The sequence below is a fragment of the Astatotilapia calliptera genome, chromosome 9 (assembly GCF_964374335.1).
Source record: "Astatotilapia calliptera chromosome 9, fAstCal68.1, whole genome shotgun sequence".
Lineage (NCBI taxonomy): Eukaryota > Metazoa > Chordata > Actinopteri > Cichliformes > Cichlidae > Astatotilapia > Astatotilapia calliptera.
Genome location: NC_137430.1, coordinates 758,263 through 774,316, shown reverse-complemented (window position 1 = coordinate 774,316; position 16,054 = coordinate 758,263). Strand labels below are relative to the sequence as shown.

Below are 16,054 nucleotides of genomic sequence, written 5' to 3'. Positions count from 1 at the left end.
GATCCCAAACAAACAGCCAAAGGAAGGAAGCTAAAGCTGCTGGAAGGGCCCAGTCACCTGACCTGAATCTGTGGAAAGTGCTAAAGCTAAGAGTTCATACAAGGGGCCCACAAAAGCTTCAGGGTCTGAAGACTGACGGCCAAAATCAGGAGGACAATAAATGTTCCCCATGTGGATCAAATAAGCAAGTTCAGTACTTTGTGTCTGTGTCATTTCTCATTAATATGCCACTTAATTGGATTTCTCCGTGGATTGGATGGGTTGTTAAACACACCTGGTGAGAATTCAATAGCGCCTTTAGAGATAGATTTACTTACAAAATTTGTGATGTGTTATTCCCACACAGGGATGCTGTGTGAGACTTTGTCTGAGCCGCTCTAGCATTGTCCTCTATGGGCAAGGGAGATGGAGGAGGCTGTGCTTATGACATTCATGGGAGAACTGTAAATCCTGTCTTGATGAGACTGACCCTGGATGAACGAGAAGGATGGTGGCTACATTTTGATGTATATATCCCTCCTGCCATCCTTTAAAAAACTCACACCCATCACCCTAGGGACCATTCTCAGCCACGCCATAAAAAGACCATATATCCATATTTTATTCCACTTTAAATTAGCCAACCTTGTAAAACTACTTCTCCCTGAAATATTCATGTAAAGTTTTAATTATATTTTCGTTGTTTTAACCCTTCAAATCCCAGTGTTATTACATGAGCGCCCTGTGTTATAAGCCCCAAAAACCAAAAAACGAAACTAAATATTTCCACAAAAAACCAGTTGAAGTAATATGTGATTGTCATTATAAGTAGGCCTTTAGATGGACCAAAGATTGGCACCAACATACATTTTGACCTGCCATTATTTTTTTTGCATTTTTTTTGCAATTTAAAAATTAAAACTTCAAGGCCCTGAGTCTTCATTGACATCCAAGAAAAGAAGAAAAAATAAAATCATATGATGATAATTTGGGGTTGAAAAATAGCGTTTATAATGGAAGTCAATGGGCAGAAAATGGTCCCCAGGGTGATGGGTGTGGGGATTTCTGCTGCTCAGCCATTTTAGGCTGATTTAAGGAATTCACACTGGAATATTAACATTGACAGGTAAAAACTATCCTGTGGCAAGTTTGGTTATATTCCACTGAACACAGTGGAAATGGCAGCCATTTAACACATAGCAGTGGCACAAAAAGGTCCCAAGAAGGCAGGAAGGATATTATACCAGCGGTCCCCAACCCCCGGGCCTTGGACCGGTACCGGTCCGTGAGTCGTTTGGTACCGGGCCGCGAGAGTTGAGGCTCAGGTGTGAAATGTCTGGTTTTCAGGGTTTTTATCGGTTTTCAGCGTTATTTTGTTATCGTTTTTATCGTTAACTCGGTTTTCCTGGGGCTTTTCACGTGTGTTATGAATAAATCTTTTTTTTTTTGGTACCAGTACTAGTTTTATTTTGTTGTATTTATCCGCGACACCTTAAAGGCCGGTCCATGAAAATATTGTCGGGCATAAACCGGTCCGTGGCGCAAAAAAGGTTGGAGACCGCTGAATTATACCATCAAACCCATAAATATTTGGACAGAGACAGTTTATGTTTTTTTTATTTTGGTTGTGTACATTACCACAATGAATTTGAAATGAAGCAACTCAGGTGCAGTTGAAGAGCTTTCAGCTTTAAGTCAGTGCAACTGCCTAAAACTGTGAGGACCCAAAGCATTCTTCTAATGCAGTCTCTTCATTTTAGGAGCTCAGAGTTGGACAGATTGGTGCAGTGTGCAGCACTGTAGCCTCACCTGAGTTCAGTTCCACCATCAGCCTTTCTGTGTGGAGACTGCATGTTCTCACTGTGATGGCGTGGGTTCTCCGGGTACTCTGGCTTCCTTCCACAGTCCAAAGAAGTGCAGTTAGTGGGGTTAGGTTAACTGGTAAATCTAAAGTACCCATAGGTACGAATGTGAGTGCGAATGAAAGACCAGACAAAGAGCGATTCAGAAGAACACCATGGGAACCATTCACCCTGCCTGAGATAGGGTTACCAGGCCTCGCCCTAGAGCCAGGCCGGCAGAGGGTGCCCGAGGGCGAGCATCTGCTGACTGTAGAAGTAATATTCATCCAGGAAGGTCTTTTCATTGGCCTTCAGGTCAACGGTGATCCAGGGTTTCTTACTGGGAAAACAGACATACAGTCCTAGTTGGGAGGATGTATCCTCACAGAAATGTGTATGGTCAGTGATGCAGTCTGTGCTGCTGTTGATGTCTTCCCCATATGGATCATCCCAGTCTGTCGCATCCAAGCAGTGCTGCAGGGTCTGGCTGGCATCCTGACTCCACCTCCTCACAGACTTGGTGGAAACAGGAAGTCTTTGAACACATCAACATGCATACATCCTGTGCGTTCTCAGAGGTTTATTCATTTTACAGACTGCTGGGAGGTTGTCAGAGTCAATCATCACAAACGTCTCAGGGTGTTTACACTGTAGGTCAGCTACAGTCGTGTGGAAGAGGTCACACAGAGGTCATCAGCTGATGCTGGTACATAAACACCAGTCAATAAGCTGAGGGTGTACTGAGTGATCAGCACTAGGTTACTCTATAAAATTGTCTTTCTTTTCCCAAGCACATCAAAATAGTTTACAACATAACAGGTTACACATCACACCACAAACAACGTCTCTATAAAAGCATGATTGGGAATCCTAACATCCAGAAAATATAGATCGATATGTAGAAAAAATCAAACCCAGACACTCAGAGGAAGCCATGCCTGCCTGGATTACTTCATGTCAGAGGAAGAGCACAGCCCAAATGTGAGTGAGGGAGACAGTGATGTGGAGCTGCTGATGGATGTCCTGATCATAAATCAGTAAATGTTGTGGTGTGATGAGGCTGTAGTAACCTGTGCTTTTCCCAAGCACAGGTTACTACACTGGAACGGTCACCACACAGTCTTTTGTGTTATAAAGTGCTTCACAAACCTGAACATTACGGCTAACAGCTGTAGATTTTCCTGTTTCAGTGAAGCTAGCCCAACAACAAAGAGCCACTTAGTGTTTAACACAGTGACAGTGGACAGGTTACCAACATAGGACTCATAGTTGCAGCTGGGGGCGGCACAAACGTGACCCCCTCAGTAGCTGGCTAACATAAACTGATGTACTGACCCAACCAACCAATCTGGTGGCATCACGCTCTGTACTGACACAACATGGTGCTGAACATGTTCTGTAACCTTTCATTTTAAGCACTTTGGTTTTTAAATCCAGGCAGACAGACAGAGTGAAGTCTTTTTTTCATGTAAATGAACTACTGCTGTCAGCGTTAATCTCGTTACAATGACGTTAACGCCATAACCGCATTAACGTAGCAAATCTCCATTAGTGTCAACGTGTTAGCGCGGTGACGCGTTAGCGCTGTGCAGCCCCACAAAGGGGAGATTTGCTGCGTTAATGTGGTTATGGCGTTAACGTCATTTTAACTAGATTAACACTGACAGCGCTACTAGAAATGCATCGATTTCTGTAGTAAGCTCAATGCTGTCATTATATTTGTGTCAGTGTTTTCCAGTAAAGACAGATACTGTGGTGCTGTGCTGGGAGCATTTGTTGCCCTCATTAAAGTGTCACTGACCTGTTGTATGAAAGTTGGACAGCAACATGAATGTAATGCTGTGTGTCGCTGCGTGCAGCTGAACAAGAAGCAGCCGGTGACGGTCCACGATGTCCTTCAGATCCTGCGGCCTCACATCTCAGTGCCGCAGTGCGATGTTTTCGGCTACCTGAGTATTGACCACCTGCTGGTGGTCATCATCGCCCCAATGGACCAGCAGCCAACACCTCTGCAGGTAACAAACACCATCGTGCACACACACAGATATAGTCTGTTATATCTGTTGTTCTGCACACGCTTATGTGTTCTTTACTTTGATGAGAATGTGTGAACATTGTGTTCACAGTGTTTGCAGTGAAAGGCTACACTTTAGCTGTGTGACGTTCCCCTGAATGAATTAATAGCATGCATTTGTGTGTGTTGCTGTCACATGATCTTTTAATCACGTGTTCTGTTCGGCAGTCGTGACGAGCGCAGTTCAGGTCTCAATGCTTTGCTGTGCCAAACACATTGTTTCCCCAAGAAGAGCAGCTTTGGCGCTCTGTAGGCTTTATTGGATTTATTTATGTCATATTATTATCTGTGTGGATGCTGCAGTCGACGGGGTGAAGGCTGAGGGGAACGTTGGAGATGAACCAAACACATCAGGTCTCCAACTTTATTTCGTTACGGGACCAGTTGATCAAATCCATAATAATCCATCCTTTAGGTTTTAGAGAACAAGACTGAGGAAATCTTTGAGGGTTAGAGTTAGACGAAACTAGACAAAGACATAGAAGCAGCAGCAGGGAAGATAAGGGAGGGAGAGGGTGAAAGATGGGCCCTCCTCCTCCGAGAGCCAGAGAGTCATGAAGCATGTAGTTAGGCCTGGATAGTTGAGGTTCAGTGGGATTAGGCCTCCCCATGCAGTATTTCTACCCAACTCACCTTTTTCACTCACTATGTGTTTATGTGTGTTTCGTGACTGAGTAAAGATGGCGCCAGTGTGTGCGGCAGGCCGTCCTCGTCTCTGTTGTCAATCTCTTTTCCTTGATATTTGTTTATTATTTGTTATCTTTCTGGCACTATGCCCCCCAGATGGTTATGCATTAATCACCTATGACGGGGATACTTTGTTAAATCTTTGTTTCCCCCCCTATGCTGGGTTGGATCAAGGCTGGAATTTGGGAGATGCTACCTTTCCACGTATCATCTCTTCTACTGGTTCATACGGTTCCCCTCTCTGCTCCCCGCCTCAGAAGCGCTATAGGAAGTGGGGCAAACGGAGTGGGTTTCAGGTTCGCTTAAAGGCTTACCTTAAAGCATCAGCTGCAGCTAATTCCCTCACCACCGCGGGGATTATACGACTTCCATCTGCTCGGGATCCATCATCCTTCAGGCTGCTCAACCATCGCTGGATCTGTCCGGTTGGTAAACAAGCCTGTCCGGTTTCTCCGGTAGTCTCTCTGCCTGTTCGTGTTTGGATTGGGTCCCCCAGTGATGGTGTACGGCTCAGGCATTTAAGCCGGCTAAGACGTGCTTCCAGCAGAGATAAGATGCCGATCTCTCGGATGGCTTTATTAAACGCAAGATCGCTGGTGAATAAAACCTTCATCTTAAATGACCTCTTCCTCTCCTCTCGGCTTGATGCTCTGTTATTGACTGAAACTTGGATTCATCCTGGTGAGTCCTCTTCTTTTTCAGAGCTACTACCCCCAGACTGTGTAGTCTTCAGTTCACCGAGGCCTTCGGGAAGAGGTGGAGGCGTGGCCTCTGTTTTTAAAAACAAACTTAAAGTTCGGCAACTGCCCTCTCCTACCTATTCTAGTTTTGAGGTTCAGCTTGTGGAGCTTGCCGGACCCCCAACGATTCTATGTGCTGTGATTTATCGACCACCTAAATATAATAGGTATTTTATTTGTGAATTTGCTGACTTCTTAGGTTCATTTTTATTAAGTTATGACCAAGCTCTTATTACTGGAGATTTTAACATACATATTTGTTGTGCTGATGACCCCCTAGCCAAGGATTTTCTTGCCCTAATTGACTCTTTTAACCTTACACAGTGGGTCAGGGAACCAACTCATCTTAAAGGTCATACCTTGGATTTGGTCCTCCCATATGCTTTGGATATTTGTACTATGGACATTGATAATGCTGGTATTTCTGACCATTTTTTGGTTATGTTTGATGTTGAGCTATGTGCAATTGATTTAAATTCTAAAGGCTGTCATCGCCCTGTACGTATCATTAACTCTGAGACTGTGGCTAACTGCATTACGGCCTTTCTAAACTTTGCCTTTTTTGATCCAGACGTCACTGATACAAACTGTTACACACCTCCATTGGTTGATGATTTTGCCAACGCTATGCTATCCACCTGTTGTTCCATCTTAGATACTGTGGCCCCTATAAAGATGAAACGTCCCAGAACTTCTCATCAACCATGGCTAAATGACACTATACGAGCCTTACGTCGTATTGAGACTAATAGCCACAACGCCCGAATGTTATTCAAAATTTTTAATTCAGTGATAAATCCCTGTCCGGACTCTTCGAGCTCGGCCTCTCAGGCTGTCTGTGAGCAATTTCTTAATCCCGCTTGTACCATAGGCCTACTAGTACAAGTGGAAATACACTAAAAATTACCTCCAAGTGTTCAATACTGAGTATTGTAAAACAACTGATTGACATCAAAATTTAAACAGGAAGCAGGATAAAGTCTGCTTACAATTATCTCTCATAAAGTTATTTTTAGCTGCTTTAACCATTTACAGCTTTTCACATGTTAATGACTTAGTTAATGATCTAACTAGCATAGCAACAGCGTTTCAGGGACATGCAACAACTGTACCCACACTCCGCACATCACGTGTCTGATTAGCCACATTTAGCTTACCGCCGTCGAGTGGATGCTCAGCATTTACGTGGAGCCACAGCTCAGTAAACCTTCCAGTTTCGCTCTGCCCTTGACAACAACAAGTGCAAATACATAGTTTGTGAAAAAGATCAGTTTAGATCGTATTTTTTTTAACTCGTTAGAGGTTAATTTCTCCAGCTTACCGATAACAAAAGTTTTAGTCAGTCTGCTCTGTTCGGCTGTAGAAGCAAGAGACTGAAAACTTGGGAGCTGGTACTAAGGAGGGACAAGAGCTGCCTAGAGCTTCACCGATTGGCTGACATGCGAGGAGTGGAGTAAAACAATAGGCTCTCATCAGAGCTCATCAACCCTCTGAGAAAACTTAACCCTTGTTTGACCAGAGCATATCATATATAATCTGCGTCCCTTCTATGTTTAAATAAATATTTTGATCTCATTTCACTTTCATTAACAGGGACAGTAAGAACAGGACAATGAACATTAAATGTTTTAATTTTTCTTCTCTTTTTGTTTGAGATGATTTTAGGAACTGGGTTACGCTAACTCTCTCCCTGATTCTATGCGTAACCTGGGTGTCTATTTGGATAGCTCCTTTAAGCTCGATAAGCAAGTATCATCTGTAGTTAAATCTGTTTTTTTTTTTCCAACTGCGCCAGATTTCTAAAGCTAAGCATTATATACCACACAGGGACCTGGAGAAACTTATCCATGCTTTTGTGACCTCCAGGTTAGATTATTGTAATTCTCTCTACTGTGGTCTCCAAGCCTTCTCTCTTCGAAGGCTGCAACTCGTTCAGAATGCTGCGGCTCGCCTTCTTACTGGCACTAGAAAATTTGACCCTATTACTCCGGCTCTTGTTGATCTACACTGGTTACCAATGAAATATCGCATTGAGTTTAAAATCTTGCTACTCACTTTTAAAATCCTGAATAACATTGCGCCCAGCTACCTCACTGACCTCCTCAATTTGTACACTCCTTGTCGTGCATTAAGATCATCAGGTCAATTACTCCCGGCCCAACCTAAGTTTAGACTGAAGACCAGAGGCTATCGTGCCTTTGCTTCAGCTGCACCCAAGCTTTGGAACAGCCTCCCTGCTTCTATTCGAGCCTTGGACTCTATCCAGTCCTTTAAATCAAGATTAAAAGCATATTTGACTTGGCTTTCCCGACCAGTTAATACCCTTTTAAATCTTTTAATTTTTAAACTTTTAAATCTTTTATTAGAGTTTATTAAATGTATTATTTTTAGTAATTTTACTGCTGTTTTTGCCTTCGTAGCATATTTTGTATTTATCTAACTCTCCTGGTCTGTTAGTGCCTCTATCCTGTCTGTGCTTGTGCCTGATTTGTACCCTGTTTTTGACTTATGTTGACTCTCCATATTACTGTGAAGCACTTTGGTGTGCCTTCGGGTTTTTAAATGTGCTATATAAATAAAATCGTATTGTATTATTAACGTGCAGCTTTCTTACATAGTGGGTCTTCCTCCAGCAGCCACAGCAGTCAGCTTTCCCTAGGATCTGCTGCTACCAAGCCCTTGCTCACAGCGTGTTGTTTTTTGGGCCTTTTCCATACAGTATAAAGCACCTTGTGGTGACTGTTGTTGTGTATAAATAATGTTTTGTTTTGCAGATTGAAGCCTGCAGTAAAGAGGCTGAGAAGATTGACTCCCTCATCAACTATGCCAGCCCCACTCTGGTGTCCCACGTCCCTCTGTCTGCCTTCCTCACCTCTGAAATCAAGACATCTTCCATCCACTCCTCAGGGAGCACGCCATGGTCACCTCTGGCACCCGCCCTGTGTTTCCTTCTGGGTCTCCTTGTTACACCGGCTCCAGTGCTCTAAGTGCCAGCCTCTGTGACTCCCAGTGCCAAAGTCAGGATGGTGGGCGTGTTCTGGCAGCAATGAACAGACGATCGTGATGACAATCATTCCTATTGACTGACCTGCGTTTCAAACAATCAGGGTGGTTCAAAGCTTTTGTATCAACTGTGTTTAGTGAATAGTTACTCACTGGATTTCCCAGCCAGTGTGTGTGCGCGTGTGTGTGTGTGTGCGTGTGCGCGTGTGTGTGCGTGTGCGCGTGTGTGTGCGTGTGTGTGCGCGCGTGTGTGTGTGCACGTGTGTGTGCGTGTGTGTGCGTGTGTGTGTGTGTGCGTGTGTGTGTGTGTGTGCGTGTGTGTGTGTGTGTGTGTGATAGACACTGTTTATCCATCCGTCCCAGGAGCACCAGGAGGGGGCGCTGATGTGTATGTTTGATTCAAGACTGCACGAAGTATCCTTGTTAAGCAGGACATCACACACACACACATCCAGGTATCTGTGTACATTGCAAACATACATTGGAACATATATAATGAAGGGCACACGTTTAAAGCCTGTGGTGCATGACAGTGTGCCGCATGTGGACCTGGTGATTGAACCTCTAACCTCAGCAGTATTATTGCTCAAACTGAGCCCAACTAATCCAAGCACAGTTTGAAGGACTGGCTAAACAAAGTCTCCAAAGTCAACTTTCCCAGGATATTTAGTCTGTGCCATCGGCCCGTCTTCTGTGAAAAAAGCTCCCAGTTTGGACTGGGGAGACAGACACCCAGGCAGTGGTCTATTTCACGTAGCAGTGATCTAAAACCTTGGTCAGTTTCACCTGATCACATAAAGCTTTCGTCCAAACAAACCTGGTAACACTATACTTGAAGTGGTGCTCATAAAATATCATTATTAATAGATTGTATTATAAGGTAGAGAACCTGCAGTAACACAAAAAAAGCACCTGCTGACAGTGGAAAGGAAACCCCCCCTCTTAACAGGAAGAAGCAGGGAGGGTTAAATAAATAATAAATATAAATAATTAAAAAAAGTCAGAATAACTTGACCACCTTGGATTTTTGAGCACCAGCTTTGGTCCCCACATAACGACATGAGGATAAGAATCATGTCTTTGTTGCACACCATTGGCTGCCTTTCCCACGGGGGGCTAAACGAGCCCGGGCCACTCCTGCCTGGCCCCGTGGCACATGGTTACCTGCTCACCCACTGAGCTAAACTGACACCTCAGCATAAATATTAAAAAGAAATATTGTTTGAATTTTTAATGCCTTTTTCTGGTATTAGAACATGTAATAACGAGTTTAATGCCGTCAGTTAAACTGATGTATTTTATGAGCGTCACTTCTAACAAAGTGCTGCCTTGACATTCCTCAAACTCAATGAGAATCAACAATGAACCTTACAGCAGCAGAAAGGCCTGACCATCACTCCCTGTGTGATCCAGTAGCTCTGAATAGCAAAAGGGAAGTTTTCTGTTTATATATATATGAGAAGCAATAAGCCATTCACTAACAGAAAGGACAATCAGTTGCTACCCACAATCCACTGGGGGCAGATTTTCCACAGTATGCCTTATGTCTTATATGAAGTATTAATAAAAATGCAATATAAGAAATATCTCTATATTTTATATGTATCTGTCTGATTATGTGCCATGTTTCTGAAATAAATAGTTGCTATTCTTTGTTGCATGATGACAATTATAAAATGTGTTTACTCCAGAACATAATATAATATGTTTTCCCCATCTCTATGTGTGTATCTGCCTGTATAGCACAATGTGTCTCTATATCTAACAGTATTACTGTGCTAGGCAGCTCTGTAGCAGGGAACCCATCCGTCTGTTATTATTAGCATTATTATTATTACTAAGTGTTTTTTCTCTCTTACTGAGCCTGGGCTGCTTTTTTATGGTAAAAGTTTTTAATTTCAGTTTACAGTAAAAAAAAAAGTTCTAACTAAGCTGCAACAGTTCAACCTTTTGGAAGTACTCGCATTCGCTTTGTTGACTCACATGATGCTTCTCTTCTTTAATATGAGGCCTGTTGTCCTGATGTTTAGCGCTATATTTTTATTTTTGTAGATTTGCTTTATATTCATCTGTTTTCTACATGAGTTTCAGTTTAATTGTTTATGTTGTACTGTCCCCTCTTTGCTAAATGTTTGAAACATGCAGTCTTTTTAAGGATCACGCCCTCAAAGATGCTGTGTTCTCATTGGCCAAGGAGAAGTGTCTGTACTTTGTAATCATTCAGTGTCCGGAACACAGAATTTAAAGAAAGCACACGAGGAAATAAAAAAATAAAATTGTATGGACAAATCGAAGCCTTTGGCTTTTTACTGTAACAGTTTTGTTTAAAAGAATCTGTATATTTTAGATGAACAGAGGGCATAATAGTTCCTCTTTAAGTCAAAGCTGGCATGATTGATTTAAATGGAGTCTGTATAGAAATAAAAAATGCACATAGAAACATACTTTATTTTTAGCAACGTGTACCTAATAATAAATATTTAAAAAAACCCACATAGTTTGTCTTTTTAGGGTAAGGTAACTCATAAGGCTTTAGCTTAATTACCCGTAAGAGTCATCAGTTAGCTAGTTAATCTTAACTTTAGCTAGATAAACCGGCTAATATCTTTGTTAGCTAATTTGTCAAGTCTTGAGTTTAAAACTCAGTTAAATGACCTTTTTTGTTGTTCTAGTTCACTAGAATCTGCAAAACGTATATTTGATGACTGCATACATGATATATGAGCATAGCATGTAAAGATTAAAAAAGGCTAATGCTAGGAGAATGCTAAATGGTTTTTCTTCAAGCTTTCTTCAAATGGGCAGACAATGTTTTTCATTCATTGTAGGATAAAGACAATCATCTTCATTGTTACTACATTGTATTCAAAAAGGAAAAGAGATTGTAATTTGTATAGTGTAACATGTTCTGAGAGGCTAGCTTCTTACTTTGGGCAGCTAGTTAGCTAGGTTTGCTGGGTAAATAGCTGCTGTATTGTGAGATGAATGTTTATGCGCCATGTTCAAGTTAACTTCCCTTCAGGAAAAGGAATTTTAAGCTTTTAATGTTAAGGCCTATTTGGAATGGGCTAGAGTAATCAATGTACTCAGCAGAGATGGTTTCTGTAATTAAAAAAAATGGCATGACCTCTCAGTCTCTGTTACTATTCATTATTCCTTTTACCAAATTGTTGTCTTATCTGTTTTCTTGAATGGGTTTGACTCCAAAGATACCGTAAATTAAAATTTGAGGAAATATGAAAGAGCAGTACCACCTCTTACAGTGAATGTGTTTGCAGAGTAGCCTGAAGGCTGGAAAGAAATAACACAACCTCTATGTCATTTGCTGCAAAAGTGATCAAATCTGCACTGACATTTCCAGACCTCTCTAAATAGTGAACAGCGCAGTGAAAGATCGGTCGTTCATATTTAACCCACTGAGGTTCAGGATTTATGTGTTTATGTTAGATAAACACATAAATCCTCAGAGAAAAAGGCAGAATCCAACAGTCCAGCTGCAGGTGGGCCGCGGTGGGTAGATCGGTAGATCGTGCGCAGGTTTAAGCTGGTCCATTGAAACCACCTCCTGCCGACCCCCGAAGTCCAAAATGAAATGCTTGTGGCCTGGTTTAAGAACTCTATATGGGCCATCAAGGGAGGTTGATGGGCATCGTGCCTGCAAACCAAGAAGAGTCCAACGACCTCGGAACAAAAACGTCGGCCAGGCAGTGGTGCACTGGGCCAGGAACAGAAAAGGAGCCTCCTGAGGAACGGAGAGACGGCACAGAGGTATCGAAACACAGAGGGGGGCTCTCAGGCAAAAATTCTCCAGGAACTCGGAGGGGCTGCCCAAGAACGAGTTCGGCCGGAGAAACTCAGAGGTCCTCCTTAACCGCGCAGTGCAACCCCAAACTGAGTTGCCGCCCGTTAAGGAAGATTGGAGCACGGCCTTGAGTGACCGGTGAAACCGCTCGCACATTCTGTTAGCAGGTGGGTGGTATAGTATAGTGCGGTGGACCTTGACCCCCAGGCCGTCAGCCATGGCAGACCAAAGCTCCAAAATGAACTGGTGGCCCCTGTCCAAGGTAATGTCAGCGGGGGGGGGGGGGGCAAAATACGAAACCCACGTTGACACAAATGCCCTGGCCACCACCTCCGCCGTCGTGGATACCAGGGGAACCGCCTCCGGCCACCTGGTCGTGCGATCCACCACAGTCAAGGTGCGTGAAACCCTGTGACTGCAGAAGAGGGCCGACCAAATCGACATGCACATGGTCGAAATGCCTACCAGGGACGTGGAAAGGTTCGAGGGGTGGCTAAGTGTGTCTATGGATCGTCGAGTGTTGGCATGGAACGCATGCCACAGCCCAGCTCATCACAGATTTCCGCAGGCCTGGCCAAATGAACCTGGCGTTGACCAGCTTGACTGAACCCCGTACACCCGGATGAGAGAGGGCATGGATGGAGTCGAAAACACGATGGTGCCACAAACGTGGAATGATAGGGCGTGGGTGACCGGTAGAAACGTCGCACAACAAACGCGGACTGCCATCCCACACCGACGTGCCCTCCAGCACAAGGCCTGTCTGCGCGGACCAAAGGGCAAGGGCATCCGGGTCGGTGCTCTGCTCAGCGGCCATGGCAGCGTACTCGACACTGACATACACGGGAGAAAGCAACATGTGGGGCAAAGGCCTTTCCAGCGGTGCCGTCGTGTAGTGATTCCCACTGTCAGCGCCAGATCTGCCGCTCCGGGGGAGGCAGGTGGAGGTGCTGTCGGCAGGTCCGTAGCAGGGAGCGGTAATCCCTCACTGCCAGAAACAGGGAGTTGATGAGCCTGGCCCCCACGGCCACAGGCAACTGTCAGAGGAAGAGATGGATGAAGAGCAATCCCCCATCATCTGAGACGAGCAAGGACAACATGCTCTCCATGAGTTCCAGAGCCATCACCCCATACAGGCCCGAGAGCTCCCTCGGCATCAGAGAAGGTGTATCGCCGAAGCAGCAGGTCCTTAAGGGCGACATATTTCCTGTGTGCAGGTGGGTCCCGGAGGAGGGTCATTGCACGGTGGGTGGCTAACAGGTCAAGCGAGGCCACCACATGATGAAACTTTGTGTCGTCATCTGAGATGCCGCAAAGAGCAAACTGAGCCTCCACGTGAACGAACCATGATGGGGGATCGTGGAGCCAAAAGTCCGGCAACTTGAGCGCTACGGCAGGAGGCAGAGGGCCAGCGGTCACTGGTGCATCCAGGGCGAGGCCAGCATCATCCATGGCCTGCAACATGTCCAAATCTAGGGTCACCAATGTGGAGCTATGGTACAAACGACACAGGAGCTCTAACTTTCCACTCCGACTTTATTCATCACCACACATCAACTGAACACATCATGCCACACAACTCGGCAAAACCCTTACTCTCAACTCACTTGCGAGTGGAGACCCAAGTGGGACGCCACAATGTGATAATTGTCCCATTATCCTAAAGTAGACATGAACCTCGTTTTGCACTATCTAATGGTACTTATTGAAACTGCAGAGGCGTGTGGTGATTTTTATAGAAAGCCTAACAGCACCACCACCACCACCACACATACACACACACGCGCACGTAGATCACACAAGCAAAAACACGTTCCTGCACTATTTAACAAGATTAACTGGATTAGATTAAAGCATGTCACAGCCAAACGTGAGTACAGGGACAGGGTGGAGCAACAGTTTGACAACCCTCGGAGTATGTGGCAGGGACTAAACACGATCACAGACTTTAGAGGGAAAACCAGCACACCGCAGACCACGGCCTCTCTGTGTGAGGATCTAAACGTATTCTACGCTAGATTCGACGCAGCGAACACCATGAGACCGGACAGTGTGCGCACCGCGGATGACGTCAGTGCGCACACTGTGTCTGAGGAGGATGTGCGGAGGTGCTTCAGGAAGGTGAACGCACGCAAAGCTACAGGTCCGGACGGGATTCCCGGCCGCGTCCTCAAGTCATGCGCGGCTCAGCTGGCTGGAGTGTTCACGCACATCTTCAACCTTTCCCTCTCTCTGTCTGTAGTCCCAGCCTGCTTCAAAATGGCCACCATCGTCCCTGTACCCAAATCCTCCACCATCTCCTCATTGAACGACTGGCGACCTGTAGCCCTGACCCCCATCGTAAGCAAATGCTTCGAGAAGCTGGTCAGGGACTTCATCTGCTCTGCACTACCCGACTCACTGGACCCTCTACAGTTTGCATACCGCCACAACAGGTCCACTGATGATGCCATAGCCCTGACACTACACACTGCCCTGTCACACCTGGAGAAGAGAGACACGTATGTGAGGATGCTGTTTGTAGATTACAGCTCAGCATTCAATACCATCGTTCCCTCGAAGCTGGACAGGAAACTGCAGGATCTAGGACTGAGCAGCTCCCTCTGCAGCTGGATCCTTAGCTTCCTGTCTGACAGACGCCAAGTGGTCAGACTGGGCAGCATCACCTCATCCCCCATCACACTGAACACTGGTGCTCCACAGGGGTGTGTACTGAGCCCTCTCCTGTACTCACTCTACACCTACGACTGCACAGCCACTAACAGCTCCAACATCATTGTGAAGTTTGCGGACGACACTACAGTGGTGGGTCTTATCACCAATGGTGATGAGACGGCTTACAGGGAGGAGGTCAGCGCCCTGACCCACTGGTGTCAAGACAACCATCTCACCCTCAACGTCGCAAAGACAAAGGAGTTGATAGTGGACTTCCGGAGGTGCAGAGAAGTACACACCCCCATCACCATCAGCGGCGCTGCTGTGGAGAGAGTGAGCAGCTTCCGGTTCCTTGGCGTACATCTGGCTGAGGATCTTACGTGGTCAGTACACACAAACAAAACAGTGAAGAAGGCGCAGCAGCGCCTCTTCTTTCTCAGGAGACTGAAAAGATTCGGCATGAGCCCCCGCATCCTCAGGACCTTCTATCACTGTGCCATTGAGAGCATCCTCACTGGATGCATCACCACCTGGTACGGCAACAGCACCGCCTACAACTGCAAAGCTCTCCAGCGAGTAGTGCGGTGCTCTGAACGGATAATTGGAGGTGAGCTTCCCTCCCTCCAAGACATCTACAGGAAGCGCTGCCTGAGGAAAGCGGGGAGGATCATCAAGGACTCCAGTCACCCCAGCCATAAACTGTTCAGACTGCTTCCATCAGGAAGGAGGTTCTGCAGCATCCGGTCCCGTACCAGCAGACTGAGAGACAGCTTCTTCCATCAGGCCATCAGACTGCTGAACACGTCATAGACACCTCAGCTTCACTACTGGAACTTCAACATTATGCACTCCACACTGTATATAAATGCCACTTGTTTTGCACATATTCAACTCTGTATATTTTATATATTTTATTTATTGTTTACTCTATTTAATTTGTAAAATATGTGTACACATACACACACACACACACACACACGTAGAAAAATATTTAGTATACACATCCAGAAATGCATACACTATTATATATTGTACATATATTTATTAGTTTCAGATGTAGCCATTCTTGTATTTTGCTTGTTTACATTATTGTATTTTGCACAACTCTGTTGCTTGTGAAGCTCGCACACAAGAATTTCACTCACATGTGCTGTACCAATGTACCTGCACATGTGATGTGACAATAAAAGTGATTTGATTTAATTTGATTTGGTGTTCCCTGTCTGCACTCCTTCCTGCCCAAAGGACTGTAAAGTATGATTAACTCTGTAGT

General features: G+C 45.0%; 1 protein-coding gene across 1 annotated transcript in view; it reads left to right on the top strand.

The window, feature by feature from the left end:
• The window catches only part of reck (reversion-inducing-cysteine-rich protein with kazal motifs), a 90,220-nt gene extending 81,597 nt beyond the window's left edge, over nucleotides 1-8,623 (top strand). Inside the window, exons 20-21 of the mRNA XM_026180915.2 lie at nucleotides 3,680-3,835; nucleotides 8,096-8,623. Coding sequence (XP_026036700.2) covers nucleotides 3,680-3,835; nucleotides 8,096-8,308 — 369 coding nt within the window. The 3' untranslated portion in view covers nucleotides 8,309-8,623. The remainder of the gene's footprint in view (nucleotides 1-3,679; nucleotides 3,836-8,095) is intronic.
• Nucleotides 8,624-16,054: the final 7,431 nt, after the last annotated feature.